The sequence below is a fragment of the Poecile atricapillus genome, chromosome 2 (assembly GCF_030490865.1).
Source record: "Poecile atricapillus isolate bPoeAtr1 chromosome 2, bPoeAtr1.hap1, whole genome shotgun sequence".
Classification (NCBI taxonomy): Eukaryota; Metazoa; Chordata; class Aves; order Passeriformes; family Paridae; genus Poecile; species Poecile atricapillus.
In genome coordinates, this window is record NC_081250.1 from 16,210,545 (window position 1) to 16,231,975 (window position 21,431).

At 35.5% G+C, this 21,431-nt stretch overlaps 1 protein-coding gene across 2 annotated transcripts in view; it reads left to right on the forward strand.

Moving 5' to 3' along the window:
• ODAD2 (outer dynein arm docking complex subunit 2) overlaps positions 1-21,431 on the forward strand; it is a 71,042-nt gene that overhangs the window by 22,882 nt on the left and 26,729 nt on the right. For both annotated transcript variants that reach the window (XM_058832903.1, XM_058832901.1), the window contains exons 12-16: positions 42-266; positions 2,511-2,621; positions 3,111-3,265; positions 6,734-6,976; positions 14,409-14,523. In XM_058832903.1, coding sequence (XP_058688886.1) covers positions 42-266; positions 2,511-2,621; positions 3,111-3,265; positions 6,734-6,976; positions 14,409-14,523 — 849 coding nt within the window. The remainder of the gene's footprint in view (positions 1-41; positions 267-2,510; positions 2,622-3,110; positions 3,266-6,733; positions 6,977-14,408; positions 14,524-21,431) is intronic.

Below are 21,431 nucleotides of genomic sequence, written 5' to 3' on the forward strand. Positions count from 1 at the left end.
AAAGTTTCCTGTAGATATTAAGAAATTGGTATTTTTTTTAGGTTGAGCTGTTGGAATCTATTTCAGTGGGATCATCATGCCAAGCCAAAGACACTGAAACAGCGCGCTGTGGGGCTTTGGCACTCTGGAGCTGCAGCAGAAGCACAAAAAACAAGAAAGCAATCCGTAAAGCTGGTGGCATTCCATTATTAGCTAGGTGGCTCAAATGCTCACACACAAACATCTTAGTCCCAATAGTGGGGACACTACAAGAATGTGCCTCAGAGGTGAGTAAACACACATAGCTAAGTTATTTCTAAGCATTAAAGAAATTTGCCACTAAAAGGAAATACTTCATTCTACTGTTACTTAAATCAGGTCAGTTATCCCATCAGGAAGCAGATGCTTTATGTAATCAAAGCAGTTTTGAGAAGGTCACAACTTGAAGTAAAAGCCACATATTTTTTATTTAAAAGGCTAGAGAAATACATGAAAGAAAAAAAGAAGAAATTAAAGCCTTAATCAGTTTCTTTTTTTCTTATTTTTTTCATCGTACTTTACAGATTTGTCAACCTAAGGTGCTGTGTTCTGGTTAATCAACGCATTTAAATTCTACAAAACTAACCTGCAGGTGTGGCCAAGAAGATTCAAGGCAGCACAGGGCAGAGTGGTTTATAGTGTCCTTGTGCATTGGGTCTGATACATTGCAAATAGAAGAGAGTGATATATATATGATTTTTCCCACAGTTTTCCGTGGCACATTTTGCAACTTTGAGTATATTCAGTTTCTAAATTTGAATACAAATATTTTTTACCATAGCCATGTAAGGGATTATACTAGTGGGAGAGTTCTGTTTAATATCTTTATGTATGACCTGGTTGAGGGGATCGAGGGCACCCTCAACATGCCGAGTGTTTGCAGACACCCCAAGGGTGGGAGTGTTGATCTACTGGAGGGCAGGGAAGCTCTGCAGAGGGGTCTGAATGGGCTGGATCCATGGGCCAAGGCCAGTGGTACAAGGTTCAACAAGGCCAAGTGACAGGTCCTGCACTTGAGTCACATCAACCCCTGTCGTGCTACAGGCTGGGGAAGGAGGAGCTGGAAAACTGCATGGTAAAAAAAGACCTGGAGGTCTTGGTGAGCATGAGCCCACGTGCCCAGGTGGAGAAGAAGGCCAACGGCATCCTGGCCTGGATCAGCAGTAATGTGGCCAGCAGGAGCAGGGCAATGACCATCCTCCTGTGCTAGGCACTACGCAAATCCTGCTTTCAGTTCGGGGTCCCTCAGTTGAGGAGGAACATTGAGTTGTTGGAGTGTGTCCAGAGAAGGGCAATGGAGTTGGGGAAGGATCTGGAGCACAAGGCTGGTGAAGAGCAGCTGAGGGAGCTGGGGTTGTTTAGCCTGGAGAGAAAGAGGCTCAGAGGGGACCTGATCACTTGTTCCAACTACCTGAAAGCAAGCTGGGAGTCAGGTGGGCTTATTTTCTCCTCCCAGGTAACAAGCAATAGGATCAGAAGAAATTGCCTCAGGTTGAATCAGGGAGGTTTAGATTGAATATTGGGAAAAATTTCTTCACCGAAACAGTTGTCAAGCACTGGAAAGGACTGCCCAGGGGAATGGTTGAGTCACCATCCCTGGAATTACTTAAAAGATGTGCAGATGTGGCACTTAGGGATGCAGTTTAGTGGTTGATTTGGCAGTGCTGGGATAATGGTTTGACTCGATAGTCTTAAAGGTCTTTTCCAACCTAAATGATTCTATTTGTTTATGATTCTATATCTTCATTTGAACTTTGAGGTGTATTGCATTTCATATAAAAAATGTACATAATTTGTCTTGGTGAAGTTGAGGCACAAAAGACATAATTTTTCAAGAGATTTTACATTATTAAACACTTTGTTAAAAATTAGCTTCTTGAAATACACATATTCCATGAGACACAAACCTGGCAGATTTTAGGTTCAGTAAGTATAGATTGAGAAGGTGTCATTTTTGAGGGTTTCTTGTATGGCCTAACTTCTTACACAGATGTTTCCCCCACTTAAAAAATGATCCCCTGTTACAATGCCTGTAGGTTAAAATTTGGATGAAAATATCACTAAAAAATGTTATTTCTAAGAACATGTTTTTCTAACCTTGTTTTAGGAATAGATCTGTTGTTTTGGCTGCTGGTTCTTGATGAAGTGAGTGGGTACTTCTTGATCCATTCTGAAGCATCTTTTGCTTTCTTGGGTCTGAGCAGGGAATCTGGACACCTTTCAGAATATTCTGCATTCTGCGTAAGCCAAGTGGCTACAAGATAGGCAGTGCAGTACCTCGTTTTACAGGTGATTTGAAGAGCACTGCAGAGAATGTCTGTATTTGCTTACCTCTGAGGTCATCAGTAGTATTTTCAAGGCAATGATGACTTGTGCTTACGTAAAGTAAAAGGCTTCTCAATATCAAACCCTATAATTGTAGCATTGTATTATTATTGTGGCCTATTAACCATTCATATGCAGGATTTAAAAGATGCAGTTTATCTTTTTAGCCAAGTTACAGACTTGCAATAAGGACGGAAGGCATGATTGAGAACCTAGTGAAAAATCTGAGTAGTGAAAACGAGGAGCTCCAGATGCATTGTGCAAGTGCCATATTTAAGGTAATTGTATTATAATCAGTAGATCAGAACCAGGATTAGCCCTTTGTTTTCATGTCGTTGTCAGTTTTAAATTTTCTTAATTTTGCTATTTATCTAATGTGTAAAAAATTATAGAAGTGTTGTGAATATTTTAGCTGCATATTTAATATTATAGTTAGGTTCCTACTGGCTCTTTTTGTGTGCAAGCATTAAGTTGCACAGGTGACCTGTGGAGAGAGGTGAGGCATCCTGTGCATAGAGCTGCTTTGGTTTTTTGTTTGTTTGCCCCTAAAGTGGACAATGTGGCAGTATAAGCACTGCTGCATATACAGGAGCAGTTTACTGTCAAACTCTCTTAGTGACTTGTTAGCCTATTCAGATACTTGAATACAATATTTATGTTCTCTTCTTCTCTTAGCTTTTACTAATTACAATGTAATACAGCTAGCTTTTGAAGACATCATTGTACACATTTTTACATAATATATATTTTTAATATTTTTTTTATAGTGTGCAGAAGATGAAGAAATACGTGACCTGGTTAGAAAACATGAAGGTCTACAACCACTATCTGTTCTGCTTGATAACAGTGAAAACAAACAACTTTTGGCAGCTGTGACAGGAGCAATCTGGAAATGTGCAATCAGTAGAGAAAATGTGTTAAAGTAACAATTTAATTTTACAAGCATTTATTTCATTATCATGTTTTGATTTTATGGGTTCTATTGTTTTCAAAACTGTTGTGTCATGATTCTTCAAAATCAGTCTTTCTAATCAGTTGGGCTTTCAACTTAGATTTTATAGTACTTAAAAAATCGTCACTGACCTCATCAGGGTAGAGTGGAGACAGTGTTAAGTTCCTAGAATCTTAACAGTCAATGGAGACAAGTGGTGTCTTTAGTTAAGCTATAGGACACTGAGTCAGGTGGTGTACTAGCACATACTAAACATTTGACACGTGGCCATATCTGATATTCCCCCTCCTGTCTGTAGTTTGCAAGCCAGAATCACTGCTGCGTGGTAGAGTACTTAGTACACTTAACTTTAATGTTTTACATCAAGAGAAACATAGACCAAATTATCTCATTGTAGGGTAGATATCTAATACATATTAGAAATATACTGGAGTCTAGGATAATTAGCCTAGATGCCTCTCTTCTTGACTACAGAAGGGGCTCAGAAAAGTAGCTTAATTTGGAGACCCCGCTTCTAAATTAGTGGAATTACCTGATGAGAATTCTACTGTGGGTACCATCAACCTCTCAGTATCAGGGTTCTGAGTAATTATCTGAGAATGTGACAGTAGAAGTTGTCACTCTCCACCTTCCATGGAGCAGCTTAATGATTGAGAACATTTTACCTTCTCATCTAAAATTAATATAACAAATTCATGGACCTTACCTCAAAAAAGGAAGCTGGTTCCACTACATATGTGCTAGGTTTCCTGCTAGAATTATGCTGCTCTGTACATGGAGAAGGTAGAAAGGTTAGAAAGAGTATTAGTAAGAGATAATATCTTCCTGCTGCCCTAATTTAGTGTACTAGCTGGATAAGCACATATTAGGAAGATTTCCAGGTTTTACATTCTGGCTTTTTACTGTCCTAAATGAGTTTCCAAACTGTTGGTATACAGACCTATGGTCTTTACATCTTCTACTGCTGTTCTACTGCTTTTTTGCATTCTTAATTGCACAGTAACCTAACTTTTCAAATGGATGCATCCTTCTTTTCTGTGGACTTTGGGTTTGTGCAGAGGTATCCTGATTTTGGATCAGTGATGAGACTGAGTGGCTCTCTCTGTACTAGTAAACTAAACAGGTCCAAACCTTTCAGATTTCAGGCTCTGTGTTAGGATTATCCATACTGTTTGACTGCCCTTACACAGTTTGCCAGCAAACGCTCTCCCAGACAATGCCCAGACACTCCTTGGGAATGGTGCAAGCAACAGATTGTTCCCATTAGGCAGAATGGGTGAGGCCACCCTGCATTGTGAGGATAAGAGATTTTAGCCATATGGATGCTATGTTGTGCTTCTTGTCCTCAGGGGTAGAGAATGAGCCCTAGCCTGTTTTATTTATTAGTATAGCTGTAGCCAATAATTCTGTCCAACTGCAAACAGATTTTTGTTGGGCTACTCACATATCTTTGGCAAGTGCTTGATGCTCCACAAAGGTTACTAGCCCGGTACAGCTCCAGCTGAATTCACGTGTTATGTAGCGCTGAGTCTGAAGCAGTAAATCCTATCCAAACTCAAATGGGAGTGCACTAAAGAAAAGTGAGTGAGGATAACATGGGAACACCTCAGTAGATCTGGAGGGATGAGCCCGAGTCTGGCATGAAGCTAGAACTAACAAACCCTGCTGGCTCCTGCAGGGGCACTTAATTATCTCTAAAGTGCTCCAGAGTATTTCCTGTCGCTGGAGTTCACTGCTGAGATGTGCTGACTCAGCCGTGAGTTGGTGCAGGTGCCTGTGTGGCTCCAGGTGCCGCTGGCATGGCAGCAGCCGTACTGCCCCTGGACACAAGCTGGCCCGAGCCAACAGCTCTGTCTGAGAGCAGCCTGCCTGTTGCAGGGCCAGCTCACATCCTTCCATCTGTGAAGCAGTTGAAATGCCAGCAAAAATCAGTTTTGTTTTGTTGCTTTTTCATATTATTTGCTTACTTTATTGATCTTTTTTTCATGCTGTTAATGTTTACTCTCGAAAAAAAAATTGTAGGGATACTTCTAGGTATAGTATACCTAGTATATATACTATACTAGTACTTTACTATACTTTATACTATATACTATATATACTACTATCTACTATCTACTATATGCTATATACTATACTATAGTATAGGGATACTTCTAGGTGAAAAAATAATTATAGGGATAGGATTCTATTCCTAGGGATACTTTTACAGTGAACAAAGAGGGGAAAATTTCTCTTTAAGCAAAGGTTTCAATGATGAAAAACAAGTTTCTCATTTCTCAGTTACTTTAATTATTTGCTGATAATCCATCTTGGAAAGATTAATTTTAATTGAAACATCTAGTGCTGTCATAAAAATCTCAGAAATACTAATATTTTTATTGTATGAAAGAAAAGCTACATGAGCAATTGATTCCTGGAAAATAGTTTTTGTAGCTCAAGCAGACATTCCCAGAAGCTAGGGGCTGGGAGGAAAGCACAAATGAGAACTCAGTACCCTCAGAAAAATTTTCTCTAATAATTAGATTATATACAGGTTAGATCTAGCTTGATGTACCACATGGAACTGTAAAGATGTATCAGAAAATGTATAAAAGGAGGATACAGTATTTGTTAAGAACCCCCTAAGTTTTAAACAAAAAAACAAAACCCTTAGAAGATTATTCCAGCACTGGTGAAAAAGTCCTGTTTTGAAAGATAAACTTTTGAGGTTTAGCTCACATCTCTTTGTAGGATAGGACCTTCAAGATTTTAAAAACCATGTTTTTGATTCCCAGTGTCAAAAGTTCTACTTCTGTCAAAAGAATGAGGGAAGTATTAATATAGGAGTCAAGTCAAATTTCTCAAATTTCTGTGAACTTATTTCTTAATTACAAGTTGGAATCTAACATTGTGCTATTGAAATGTACTAGAACTATAGTTCTGACTTTGGGAAAATGCAGTGGATTAGGTCTGAACTAAGTATAGAACTGCTCAGGGTAAACTCTCTAAAGGCTCATATTTAGTGAAAAATAAGGGCAATCCTTGGGTTCAGAGAGGTGGAGGAGGCTGTTACAATACTACTCTAGCTATTGTTAACAGAGCAGGAAGAAGTGGTGGAAGTAAGGGTAACACAGTCATTGCCAGTCTTTGGTTTGTTTTCAGCTGTTTGTAGGTGTTGCATCCACATGTCAAGTTTAAAAAAAACATCAAACTACTCAGGAGGTTCTTACACTGCTAAATTGTAGAAATGTAGCTAGAAAGGTAGAGTAAGAAATTAGGCTGTATGTCATAGTTAGAATAAGTGATTTGAATGGTTTACTGGTATTGGGATTTCTTCAGCAAGATGATGTACATGCAGAAATTAAAACTTGTGTTTAAATTATAGTAATACTATAAAAGTTAAGCTTATAATGGTATACTAAAAATAACAACTTTTCATCTATTCCTGTCTTTTAGATTTCAGGAATATAAAACTGTAGAAACTTTGGTAACACTGCTTACTGATCAGCCAGAAGAGGTCCTTATAAATGTCATTGGAGCACTGGGAGAATGTTGCCAAGAGGAAGAAAATCGAGGCACTATCCGCAAATGTGGTGGAATCGCACCTATAGTGAAGTTACTGACTGCAACTAATCAGGCCCTGCTTGTGAATGTCAACAAAGCAGTGGGAGGTTGTGCAATGGAACCTGAAAATATGTTGTAAGTTATTAATATTCATAGCATTTTAAACACTGAAAAACAGTTTAGTTATTCTGATGCAAATATAGTCATTTCTAATCTGATTTAAAATATGTTTTTACTTCTTGCTTTTTGCAGAACTTTGTGGGTTAGTTCCATTCTCCTGTAAATTTGCTATAGATAAAAAAATTATTAAGGAGTTATATAGAATGTAAAGCTTTTGCATTTTGAGAAAAATCAAATAAACCTTTAGTAAGTTGATTTTTGTTAAAGTTGAAATGTAAAGTTACAAAACACCATTTTGAAAGTGCTGCATGATAGGTCCATGTTTTGCCCTCTCTTTTTACTTCTGTTCTCAAGTCATTAAAAATAGCCTAAATCAGAGAAAGTTATTCTAAAAGGAAACATGCACATTTATGGTCATGAAGATAATATTTTTGTAGTACAGTATTGTATTGTATATCTCTTTTGTCACTCTTCATCATTCCTTTTGTGAACTCAGACAGATTTGGACCCTCTTCTCCCCTCTTATTCCTTTTCAAAATCAAAGAAAAAGACAGTCTTTGATTTTGTGATGTAAATTTGTGCAAATTACAAAGTCTGGAGTTTTATAATGAAATGTTTCAGTTAAACGTTGAGGTCGGCATTTGCTGCTGTTCGCTTAAAAGGATATTTACTTCGAGATTCTCAGCATATTTCCCTCCTTCAACATAAGGGAGGTCAGAAAGAGGGTTTTATTAAGCTCCTCCTGTTCTGATTTGCATAATTCACTTGATATTCATATAGCAGTGCAAGGAATTCTTTTCCTGAATAAGGCTTTTGTTTTCATGCTTTGGCTGTCACCCAGTGGCAAAAGGCTGGATGGTACACAACTGTAAACATGGCTTGTATGAGCAGTTAGCTGTATAGCATAAATGTATAAATAAATGAAATCATTTAAATTACATTTCTCACTAAAACTCAGCCTTTAGCATAATATATTAACCTAAGAGAATTAGCATTGCAAATACTGAGAAATTTAAATGCCAATAAATATAAATTGATATTTATAAAACCTCAGACATACTCCAGTACTCAGAACTGTCACTTGTAGTATCCAGTATGGACAGCTTCATGCTGGAATGTGTTCAGTGTAAGCAAAAAAATGCAAGTTGCTGCTAAAATTGTGATAGAACAAAGTCTGTCTTGTCTTTAAGAAGGAGAAAGTACAGGTTTGGGACAAAATTTATATTATAGTTTGTAAAGAGTGAACAAAAATCAAATGTTGAATTTGGTTCGTATAAAACATTCTCTGCTTTTAAGTTCTCAACTTCAGAAGTGTTTCTAAAAGTATTTCAAAACATTAGCAAGTAAGCAAAATCTTAGATAAGTGTGAATATACTTTTTGCTACTACAAGAGAAGTTACATAAAAATTGTTATTGGCATGACTGTGCCATGTACCTGATGTATTGTGCTAGTTATGTTTGTAGTACTGGAAGAGATAATGCTGCTATATTTTTCACAAAGCATGATTCATCCAAGTGTGAATAAATTTGGTACTAATGCAGCAAAATGTTTAAAAATAATGCTTAGTTAAAACATTGACAGCAGTGTAACTGCTCAAATGTTTAAATTATTTCCTTGATTGAGTGCTCTGCTTCTTAAGGCCACTTAGAAGCAACCTCCCCCCCACCATTGACCCCCACCTCTCTCTCAAAAAAAAAAAAAAAAAAACAGAAAAAGAAAATAAGTATGTCCATTCCTCTCCCTTCTCCTCCTCTCAGACCAGTACAGGAGAAGTTGGAATTGTATCTCCTCATCCAAAGTGCTCTCCTTCTGGGGAAGAACAAGTCACCAAAGACATGAAATACACACAGACACACACACACACACAGTCTGTAGTATGACTCTTTTCTGTTTACAAAATTGAGGGCTAAAACAATAAATAACCTTGTTAGAAACTACTGGGGAGGTCAGTCTCTTTCTGTAAATATTTTATGAAGTTCTTAACCAAAAAGACACATCTTAAAAAGGGTTTGGAAATATTCCAAGATTACCTTTTAGAAAGAAGTGAAGCGAAGCCTGTAGGTATATAAAGGTGTTGAGAATTTTCTATTGCAACAGGTTGATGCTTAGGTTTTTATGGTCTGTCACGTAGCTGGATCCCTATTATGTTTTTTATTTCATAATCACTTATTTCTCAGAATGGTTTGACAGGTTCTAGGTAATCAGTCTTCTCCACTGCCTTTTTCCTACCAAATTTGGCTGGCAGGTCTTGAGGCTCAGGGGATTTTTGTCATGTGGTACAGACAATCTCTGTTTACAGTGTAATTTTTTTTAGTTTTATAACTTTTTTTTAATATTCTTACATTTCATTAGCTTCAAGTGTGTTTAACAAATTGTGGCTTAGAGACTAAATATTCAGTTTAGCAGTCTTCTTCTTTGAATGTGCTTATCCTTGCAGCAGTAGGTATGTGAAGACCATACAGACCAAGAGTAGAGCTCACATAATTTCTGTAAATGATTCAGATATATAATGAAGAGGTTGTGATTAATATAAGAAATAAAGCATAATTATGGACTAGAAAAAGCTGAGAATGTTCTATGAAGCAGTGCAATTATATTCTGAGGGAAATACTGTTGTGATTATCTTATGTTCCATGGAAGAAGCTTGCACTGACGAAGAGAGACTAATACATAGGCATAGGTGAATCTACATCTTCTGTAAGTCTTTTATATGTTGAATTTCTGCTATGTTTCCTAGTTGACACTGGCTTCTGCTACTACTGAACGGAAGGTACACTTAGTATTATTTTTCTGCACCAATCCTTTACTTCAGGTCAACTTCAAGCAATTATGTGATTCTTACTGACTCTGTTGAGTTATTTAAAATAAAAAACAGCAGCCAGCTTCTCTCACAGCCAAAAATAACTTGACTTATCTAAAAAACCTAACATAATTATGTGACTGAACTTCCTTAGTCTCATGTAGACAGCATGAAGCTGTTCTCCGTACTTGGTCTGCTGTACTACCACTGACAGAGATGTTGCTGTATATTTTTTATGAATATTTATCTTTTTGAGGAACTTCTTCTAAGTTATTAATTTTCTTTAACTAACAAAAAAGGACTAGTGCTTATTCTTTAACTGACACTAAAGTGTCATTTGCCCTTTCCATTTGAAAATCCATAGACTGCATTGCTGGCATTCAAAACTGAGGGATTAGAATCTTATAAATTAAAATGTACAATTATTTTAGCCAAGCAGCTGGAGTTTGAGTCATTGGTATATAATACTATTTATCAAAGCAGTCAGCAGGAACTAGTGAAAGTTTTAAGAAAAATGCTAAATTGTGGTTTCAAAAAAGATGAGATTACATTCTTACAGAATTAAACCTTGTAATCTTACCAGTGAGCACAATACAGAGTCAGTATAACTTTGTTTATTTACATTTGTATTTGTGGTCTGAATTGGCAGGCAATTAAACTGAAGTTCTCAAAGTTCTGGTAAGTAACATTTTAGCAGAGAAAGATGATAGATATGACAAACAGATGTCTAGGCTGTGTGTACACATGTATATTTAAGCAATTCATCTTGACATTTCTACTGGAAATGTTCAATATTAAATTTTAACTTGAAACAGAAGTACTATTTCAGATTAACAGCTTTGCTAATTTCAGATATATTTGAAAATGCAAAGTAAATTTCTAGAATTGTATGCCACATCTTGTTCATAAGGTTCAATGATATAATGATAATGAGGTTCTTAAAAAATGTGAAAGCTCTTCATTAGGCAACTAGAGAACAAAAGTAATTTAAAAGTTATCTTAAGTTGACCAATCTGCACTGTTGACAGTGTATTTACTAGCTGACAATCTGTCACATAGTAAATACCAATTCACGGTAACTTAAAAATTGCAGTAATCTCTGAATGGGTTTAATTGCATTCAAATTATTTGCCCATAAGACCTATTCTGTGTACACCATACATAAGTTCTGGTTTGGAAGCAGGGAGATGTTTTGGTCCTACACCCTGCAGCTGCCTTTTGGTAGGAGCAATGATACCAGCTGAAAATATCCCTTCAACTCTACTCTAATCATGTCTGGCCAGCACAGGAGCACATGACAGGAGCGCTTCTTCAGCCAGTTCTAACTGCCATTGCAACTTCTTTTGGTTATTTTGAGGAGTAGAATAATATACACCTATTCTAAATTATTTCAGTGATCAAACAAGATCAGTCTGTGACAGAGAGCTTTGAATTAGACGAGGTCGCCCAGTTATTGTGAGATGCCTTTGCTTTACTAAGGAATAGAGGCACAACACTTCACAACCTGAGCTCTTGCTTTTGAATTCCACATATTCCTGTATTGTTATGTATTTACAGTGAAGGACTGTAAATATAATAGGGCTTATAATAAAGCTCTACTTTTAGTGAGTTTCATGCCTGTTAAGATTTTGACTGTGTCCTGTACCTTCAATTCATTACATACATACATACAGTAGCAGATCAACTATTTTATAATGCAGGTAAATATTTGAACATTAAAGTATTAAATATTAAGACTTTTATATCAACTAAATATTGTATTATTTCAGCTTTAATGAGATTCCATTCAGCTTTCAATGAAAATGTTTTGCATTTTTATTAAAAAGCCTGTCTTTTAACAGTCCCATGCATAGTTGCTTGCTCCGGATTTTAGTATAGTTTAACTTTATCATCAGAATATCAACAATTTATTATAAAAGAAATTGCTTAAGTGACTGAAGCCATATAATGAATAATGTGCTAACTATGGATTAATACAGAATTGAATACCAACCAAAGTAAATTTTATATTTGCTTATGTTTATTGTGGTAAGAATCTTTATTACTTCATCCTGCTAATAGTATTATAATACACTGTGGGAAGAAAATTAGATACAAAAACTATATACAAAAGCAAATCATAATGTTGTTTAGCATTATGCCATCAAAGCTAAAATTTTCAAGATTACAAGCCTATTTTCCTCTCTCTTTATTTGTTTATTTGTAAAGAAAACTGAAAGTGTATTTTTTGTCAGCTTCAAAAAGGAATTTCTACTTAGGAAGGAAGTTAATGTCTAAGCACTTTTATAGAGGAAACATTTTTCAGGACCATTTATTTTAATGTTCCCTTTACTGTAAAGGCAAATGCACTCATTCAGCACCCATTTTCTTCATCTGCTGGATTGTGTAGTGAAACCATAGGAAGATTAGAAAATTGAACTTTTTAGCAGTGCTTTCTAGATGTTCTCAGCAAGATGAAAATAAGATTTGTTCTTGCATGGTGGTTACACAATGATAATTCTTCCAAAGTGAGAATTTAAGAGCATCATTTGTGTATTTTATTTGTGTTAATCTAGTGTAACTGCAAGTAATCGGTGATGAACAATGTGATTTGGAGATTCTCTTGTTTTGTTTCTACTGTTTCCTAGCTTAATTTTATGTATGTTGAATGATCAGACAACTATACTTTCACATATTCTGAACTGGGTTCTGTTGATCTAAGACAACTGGTCTTTCTAGTCTTTAAGCAAAAGGCAAAACTCTTCTTCAGCAAATTAGTGATAGAGGGAAGCTAGTTTACCTTGAAATACTGAAGACCAGGAAACTGAAAAGAAAATGAAAGTAAACTTCCAATTGAAAAGGAAGCTTTAAATAAATAGAAAGGAAAGATAAATCAGCCTAGGGGTTGTTTTTTTAAGTGCGGTGGAAAAATCTGAGCTCAGTGTTTGGCTTCTATCTCTTGATTTTTATATACTTGTTGGACCTGGGTCATTTATATTTAGTCCCTCTTGGGAGGAAGTACCTCATGTTGGTAAATGATCAGTACTCTGCTTGACTAGAGGAAAGATTCATGGGTTCTTTTTAATTAATTCCAATATAGGAAAATATTTCTTGTACTTTCTGAATTGACAGGAGAGTAATGTTAAAATTGCTTAAAAGTGTTTGGGGTATGGAGGGACTTAAAAGTTTGTTTTGAAGCTTTTACTTACATCATCATTACTATATGAACATATATGTGTAATTGTGTAGTTTGTGCTCCGACTGTTTTATTTTGTACTGCTGAAACTTCTGAATTTGTCCTTTGAATGATGATTTTCTTGCAATTGATTTGGAGCTGTGTGTATAAACTAAGCTATACTGAAACTGGCAGATCTTAAAAAACAGGTTTTTTAGCTTAACCATTGCTTTGTTCAAAAAGTATTATTTTGAAAAACATAGTTGTTTAAACAGTTTGCGTAAAAATGTTATGAATAAAGTTCTTGCTTATTTTAGACAGACTTCGTGTCCTTATTTATTTTTTCTGCTTCAAACGATGATAGAATTACATAAAAAGTTCATTTTATAGTCAGTTTTAAAATTTCTTGGCAAAGCATATATAGTGAACACAAATGAGATGCTTTATCTGCTGTTTTTAAGCTCTCTTAAAAATGTGTTTTGAATTCTCTAGCATTTACAGTTAAAGATAGAAACACATTATATGCAATGGAATTTTTTATTTTTGAGCTTAGACAATGAAGGTGTACTTGCTTTTCTTCAACTTCAGTTCATCTGCTTTTAGTTTAACACAGTTTTGAGTTTTGAAAAAAGGCATGTTGGTAAAGGCTGTTAAGTTTGGTCTGACCTTCCTTTCCATTTAGGGTATTCATTTGAACCTAATGTGAAGTTATGATCCCCAAGCCTGATTGATATGTAAACATAACACAGATGGTGTAGAGATGATTCTGATGATAATTCATTTCTCAGCCAGTCATGAAGATACTTTGATTATAGTATGTTTAAGTAGTTATAACATAGTGCTCAGTGTTGGTCTTGTTAGGAAGGAGCATATGGGAAACAAGTTACACGTTATTCATGCCCAACAAAGGATGCTCTGTGGTGTGACCATTTTAATTTCTAATGCTTGATTAGAAACATAGTATTTTAAAATATGTCGTAGAGCAAGGTAAATACATTAAGCATAGACTGAATAAAAAGTTAAGTACATAGTTTTGGGCATAAATATTTGTTTTGGAAAGTATTTGTTACTATATGAAAGAAGCCAGTATGCTCAAATTCAGATTTCACTTTGCATGCAGATCGTTAAAAAGTCACATGCTTGTTTTCACGTTTATGAGTCCTGGTTATAATGTAGCTTACTTTATCTTCTATAAGCACTCTGAATGACAGTGCTGGAAAAAAATAAACAACATTAATGAGATTTAGTTAGAAAACTTTCTGTCTTTACATCATTTATTGGCACCCATCTGTTATAGTGGGCACTGTTTGTTGAGTATGTTGATGGCGATTAGCTGACAATAAAACACAAGCGCTTGCATAAAGCAAAACAGTCTGTCAGAATCATGCCAGTGTTTCTTAGAGCAGTGTTCCAAACAAACTGATATAATTTGATATTCAACATTGTATACTCCATAATTAATGTTCTCTTTTTTGGTCTGTTCCTGCAATAGGATAATTGACAGTCTAGATGGAGTTCGCTTGCTATGGTCATTGTTGAAAAATCCTAACCCAGAGGTTCAAGCAAGTGCGGCTTGGGCTCTTTGTCCTTGTGTTGAAAATGCTAAGGTAAAGAAGTATTTAAAGTAACAGTTTTGTTATATATATATATTCATGTATAATTTTTACATTTGGATAATTTTCAGCAATACTTTGCTGTTTGCTACTTGCACTTTCTTTATTTTATTCTGTTAACTGCTTAAAAAAATATGTATATACTTTTCAAAAGTGGAGAGTCCTCCATCTAGTGCCCATTATATAATCTGTTTTTACAGTCTTTTCTGTATTGGCAAATATATTTTAGTAACTTATCAGGACCTAAGCTTACTGTTCCCGAATAAAGCATGATGAAAATCTGACAATGCTGCAAACAGAAAAGCTTTTACTCACAGGCTATGCATAGCATGGGTAGTTCTAGTTGTTCTCCACTGTGAGGTACTTCAGCTGTGTTCTCAAGAGACCATCATTTGGTTTCAGAGCATATTTTAGACTCGGTGCCAATGTAATCTTCAGGTTTTCTGCTCAGACTGCCAACAAAAAGTGCCAGTGGTGAATAGTCATGGTTGTGCAGGTCAGTTGTGTACAGAAGACTGAGCTATTCATTTATTTCATGTCAGTTTCCAAATAGAGATAAAATAGTGAGGATAAGCTGCATGTCTGAATTCTTAGCACTGACATACGGTAAAATAAATGGGCAAGGTTTTCTTTTCCATTAGAAGTTTCCTAGAGTACTAACTTTATACCTTAATCCTTGTACAGTACTGGCTTCCATTCCTGATTTACCTCTATATTTAATGCAACATTTGCATCTTTTCTCTACTGTACCAGAAATATATATCCTTCTACACAGAATTGGAGATTCTGACTATGTAAAGAATAGTAATTCCTTCAAAGTGCTAGATATCTGTGGCATCCTTTTTGCTGGCAGTTTCCTGTTTGGAATTGAGCACTGTGTGGATGCTATTAATTTATGTAGATGATTCGATGATACAGATATATGGATATATAGTGAGAAATTTTGGTGTTGTTTTTGATAACTCAAGCATTTTTTTTTATTTCTTCCTAATTATTTCTACAATGGCAGCTTGCTTGTAATTTCTTACACATGCTGGTTATTCTGAATTATCTTTTCATCCTTTTTTCTATATGTGCACTCTAGTGCAATAAAGTTTTTTGATGCCTAATGGTGTATATCTCCTCTGTAAAGATATGAATATACCTGCCTCTCTCTTGAACAATATTGCTGTAATTGAATGTTAAAATACTACTTCATCTCAGTACTGAGGTAATGCTTCCTATGAGTAGGACTCAGTGACTTGAAGTGCCAGAATAGAACTGCAAATTGCTAGAACTTCCACTAAAAGCACTTTTTCACAAATGAAGGGAATAGAGGACAACTACTGAAATTATGCATTACATGGATTTTTTTTTTTCCATTTTTTTCCCTGGGATGTTTGATGAGTGCAAGCTATGTACACCCTTAGTGTAGCTATTCTCCTTTCATCTCTCTTGGCTGCCTGCCCTAATGCTAATCTGTGATCCCACAAAGAGTTCTTTGTGTGACACTGAGGCCAAGTGGCTCACTGAAACAAACCTACCAATAATACCCTTTCCGCTGACACTGAATAGAAAGAAATATGTATAAAGCAGCAACTACAGCCACACTGAGGAAGTGCAGCAACTATTTCTACCTAAAGAGAATTTGGGGGTTTTTTGTTCAAAGTTAATGTTATTCAACAATTTGCATGATCTTCCAAGAAGCAGTTTGGTTTATGCAGTGCTTGTTTCAAAAGCAGTAATAAGTACATGAGTTTAAAGGGTTATGTGTGTTCTGGCCTTTCTAAGCCTGTACTTGGGACCACAAACTGTGTTTCAAATAGCTGTGAGAATGGAGTCTGAGGGGTTTTTTTGTGTTCTTTTGTGGAAGCTGTAGTGGTTCTCTTTTGTGTTGTGAAGATTCACAGATGAAAATGAACTTGTTAGTAGTATCATAAAAAAATTTTTATAGCAATGTAATGCAGCATCCATTTTTCTGCACAAATATTTTCATTTTACAACCAACTTAAAGGTTATTTTCTGTATATTAAACATCTTAGAAGCTAATCAAAATTCTGATAGAATGGTTGTTTTGTCATATGTGATTACATATTTCTCTTTGATGCTTACTCTCTCCATAATCTGTTTAAGAGTACTTCCCATAGAATAGAATTTTATCAGTATGATGTAGCTAAGTGATATTGTTTGTTACAAAGGAATTAAAGGAATTATTCTAATAGAAGCAGATTGTTATTAATTGGTTGGTTCTTTACTTCCAGAAGGAAAAGTTACTTCTGCAGGCACATTGCTACTAGCAAAGTGTAAGTGAACTGTCCAAGAAACACAAATGATTATGAAAAATGAATAAGAGAAGTCTACTCAACTCTGTTGATGTTGGAACAGCAATGTTTGGTTATGATGCTTCTTTGAAAAACAGTACTTGTAATGTTCTCCCAAAATACATCAGCCCAAACATAAACATTTGGAGAAATTCTACAAAGATGTAATTTGGCCTATTATAAAAATCACCCAAATGCATTGTGCCAATAAGAGGAACACTGCCAGCTTGAGTCGGTATGAAAATTCCTATTTCCTCACAGAAGAACTTTCTAGTAGAATCTTTAAATAAATAAAATAAAAAAAAAAAAAAGAAAAGGGGAAAAAGTTCTAGAGGTTATTTTCTGTCCTCATATTTAGTAGAGTTTTGGGTGCAGACATTAAAATGCAAATGGTGATGTCAAGCATCATTTTTTTCTGTCCCATGTGCCTGCATATCAGCTTCCAACTTTCAGTTTTAGTCTTTTTATAGCTATAACTGTGGGGCTTTCTTAAAGAACTTCATTAAGCCATCTATGTATAGAGTCGTCGTAGTGTTTTCAGCTAGGGTAGAGTTAATTATTTCTCAGTAGCTGTTAAAGTGCTGTGTTTTATCTGTCAAAATAATTTAAGCAGAGTCAGAGACTGGAGGTTTGAAAGAAAAGAGGGAGAAAGTTACTCTGTTTTCTTAAAATTTACATGTGGAATGACATTCACCCTTTTCTGATACATCGTGGTTTCAGTTCTACAGGAGACAATCATGGGTGTGATGAAAGATGATGAGATATCTAAAGTTGTCTGTGTATTTCTTTTATAAGAGGAAAGAGAATGTCCGTGCTGACACAGAAACCCCCCAAACCAAATGAAAACTAAACCAGATTTAAGAGGAGTCACAAAATGGGTATGTGGGAAGGTTAATTAGTCTTCAGTCCTGAAAGAGTATTATATAATAAGGAAGTGAGTTTTGCAGCCAGCCAGCCTGGAGTTAACCTATGGGTAGAAAATACGTTGCTGATGACCTATTCTTACATAGATTTTTGCTTGTTATGGGAAGTTAACATAACCATATGTATTAAACCACAGAGAGCATTTCTTTTCTAAGAATAACAAAGAAATGCAGTTAAAGTTGGAAATTCTTCTAATATTTAAAAAACAGTTAAACCATTTGCTGTTTTAAATACATTAAGGTGCTTTGCGCATATTGCTAATTTAAAACTATGGTGTAGAAAGGTAATTGTGCTCCATACTGCACACTGTTATTCCTTTGTTTTACATTTGAAAAAATTTAGTTAAGTACTGCCAATGCATTTTTGTTTATGTACCATTATTGGTTAAGCCTAAAATGTCAAAATTCCCTTCTTTTGTATGTACAGCATTTTCCAGTTCCTTTGTTTGCCTTGCTGTGCTTCTTGCAATTTTACACAGAAACCTTGGTTCACACTTAGTGCTCTTACTGCTATCTTTCCATTTTTAAATTTTTTTTTCTCTAGACATAATTTTTTACATCTGTCGTACCTACTTCTCTATATTTGCTCTCATTTCATGCAGTTTTTACACCCTGGTATCTGAATTTAGATCTTCCAAATTTTTAAGCATTTTTGATTAACCAAGCATCAAAAAGTGTACCAAAAGAGAGACAAAAAGGAATTTTTTGCTTGCCTCTGAACCCTTTCAGAGAACCAGGGTCCTCAGGTCTCTAGGAAGCCCAGGAATCCAGGCCTGTCTTGGTGAATCTGTAAGTGACTGCTGTGCTTGCAGGGTGCATACAGAACCAGGTCATCCAATGACACTTGACACAGGCTGACTAGTGTAGTGACCTGACTCTCAGGAGTTATTTGGGCCTCCTACAGACAAGTTGAAGATCCTAAATGAGCTGATACAAATTGCTCTGAGGTCTTTAATATCTACAAATACAGGAGTCCAGTTTCTGTAAGACACATAACGTGGAAGCCAGGAAGCAAAGGGTGTAGCCTGTATCTCCCTCACACAGGAACCCTGGGCCCTAAGTTCCATGCAGAGCAGCTGTCTGAGAGCTTGGAGACCATGAGAAGCCAAAAAGCTTAGGAGATCCTGGAGACCTGGATTTCCAGCTGTTTGGCAGCCCATCAGGCAAGAAGTCAAGGATTCTATGAAAACTAGAAGCCAAAGAGCCTGGCAGGCTCCATCTGGCTGACAAGAGAAAAGATGAAGAGACACGTTGGTTATTTAGCCTGCCTTTTCGCCTGGTTTCTGTCAAAACTTTTAAAGAAGTTGTTGTGTTCTTATGGAAGGTTTTGGTTCCATTCCATTAGCATTTTCTGATGGAATACTGTTCCACTGGAAAATATTTGACCCGTGTTTCCTGTAGCTTGGTTTATTTACAGCTTCACATGCTAGTCAACAGCTTATTGTATAGCTTCTTTACTTTTAAATCTGATTCACTAATTGGATTAAAAAAATCTATAAAAGGTTTTAACTATCATCCTTCAATTTTTTCCTCCCTTCTTTGTTTTTCCTTTTTGTCCATGTCCATGTCTTCTGTCTTTACCCTCTCACTTGCCACTGGGACTTCTGCAGGTCTTAAAGCAAGAAAAGAGCATGGAGATCATTGTGTTTCATTTGCTACCTAATATATACCAGAAGATTTCAAGCAATCATTTTATCTAGTGATGAAGCTTTAGATTGAACTAAAACATATTTTATATTTCATGCTGCTTGTTCAGATTCTCAGTGGTCTGTAATGGTGAGTGGTACATGATGTGATTGCCGTCTTATATCCCACTCTATTTCTGGAAGCATGCCAGACATGCAAGGACAAACAATAACTGTTTTAGCAACTTCTTAGTTTGTGTTGTCACTGCATTGATTGTTTAACAGAACTGTCCTCACAACACTCTAATATTGCACTTCGAAAATATTAAATTACATATTAGTGATGAGTATCTCATAAACATATTAATGATTATAAGAAGTTTACTTACACATGTTTGAATTTAATTCAATCCAAAACCAATTGAAATAATGTTTTTCAACTTATTCAATGTTATTTGTTTCTCATACATCCATTATTTAAATGCTCCTCAGATTAATCTGAAATAATTGAGACAACTGTGGCATCAAAGGACTTTGGCATTCATTGTTTCACTGCTTATGTGGGAAAAAAAAAAAAAGGGATTTTGGCAACTACCCAGGACTGAACTTCAGGTATAGTCTGCAGATGGAAAGTAAGGAAAACAACAGACAGAAGGACTACTAAAAGCTGCATTAGTGACTAGGTAGACTTATTTCCCCCTGACTTTTTAGAGAACCTGCATTGCATGCCTTCTTGGGCTGTGTGCTTGGATAATTGACTTCACTTTGGTTTTTGAAACTGCCAAGATTAATACAGTTGCCAAGTGTACAATGATCAAATCCCTGAAGAAAGGAAATTCTGAAGAGGAATTCTGCTCTTACAGGCTATAGAGTAGCATTGGAATCATGTCAAAGCAACTCTGCTTTGTTACTTTGGCTTTAGTTGCTTCTTTGAGGTAAAGAGGACGAAAAATCCATGTTCACTGTCTGCTGTTGTTTTCCCAATACACTGTGTTTTCCACAGTGCATTTTCTCACAGAAGAAAAGTTGAGATGTAGGGGAGTAGTTTTATCTTACAAATGCTTCTTCATCTGTTGTGCAACAGTGGAAGCCTCCATAACAGTATAGACAGGAATAAAATTATCCTTAAAATATAAAGGAATTTTATCAATGTTACCATTGAGTTATTCAATAGGAACAATGAATAGAAAATTACTTATAAAAATTTTGTTTCCATTTTCACTAAGCAGCTGTAATATAGAAACTTATTTGCATTTCTTTATTTTGAACTTTAAATTTATTTGTGCACTGTAATGAGAAGTTATTCAGCTGGGAAATGCAAATGGAAAGGAAAAGCTTGCTTCATTAAAGAAAAGTTTAAAGATGACTCTTGATAACTCAAGTTTGTTTGCCCAGCCTTACCATCACTTTTTTGGGCAAAAGTGATTAAATTTGACAAGTTAGCTTTGATTCCTTAAGCTTTTAAAGATGTCCTGAGAGTGAACTATTATTTGTCTTTCATGGAGAAATTGTATCTTTCAAGTGGAGTCTATTTTAAAGATAAACACAATGTGTTTTTGTAATTATGTGTTTAGCTTTAAATCTTTCAAATAAAGAAAATAGTTTTCACTTTAGAAGAAATAAGAAAGAAATTACATTACAAAAGAATCCAGTAGTTCTTCTACGAGACCTGTATGTCTCAACCTAAGACTGATGAACTTTATTTATTTAATGAAAATAAACACAAAAACCATAGCATATCATGACAAGAAAACTCAAAAATCCCAAATGTTCACCTTGTATAAATACCACAAAGATCGAGTCCTGCAAATACCATAATAGTTTCTGCTCTTAATTAAAAAGCTGTGCAAAGCTGGTCTGTCTCACAGTACTTTTGCTCTTGACTAAAGCCAATATAGAAATAAATGAAAGGGAAATAAGGGAAATAAGGGAAATAAGGGAAAGCTAACTGAATCTTGTTAATGGTCATGCAGGCCAGCAAGATGCAAGTATGTAATAAAGAATAGGTGGATGAGGTTTTATTAACACTGTAGGTAACTTTTCTGTCCTTAGCA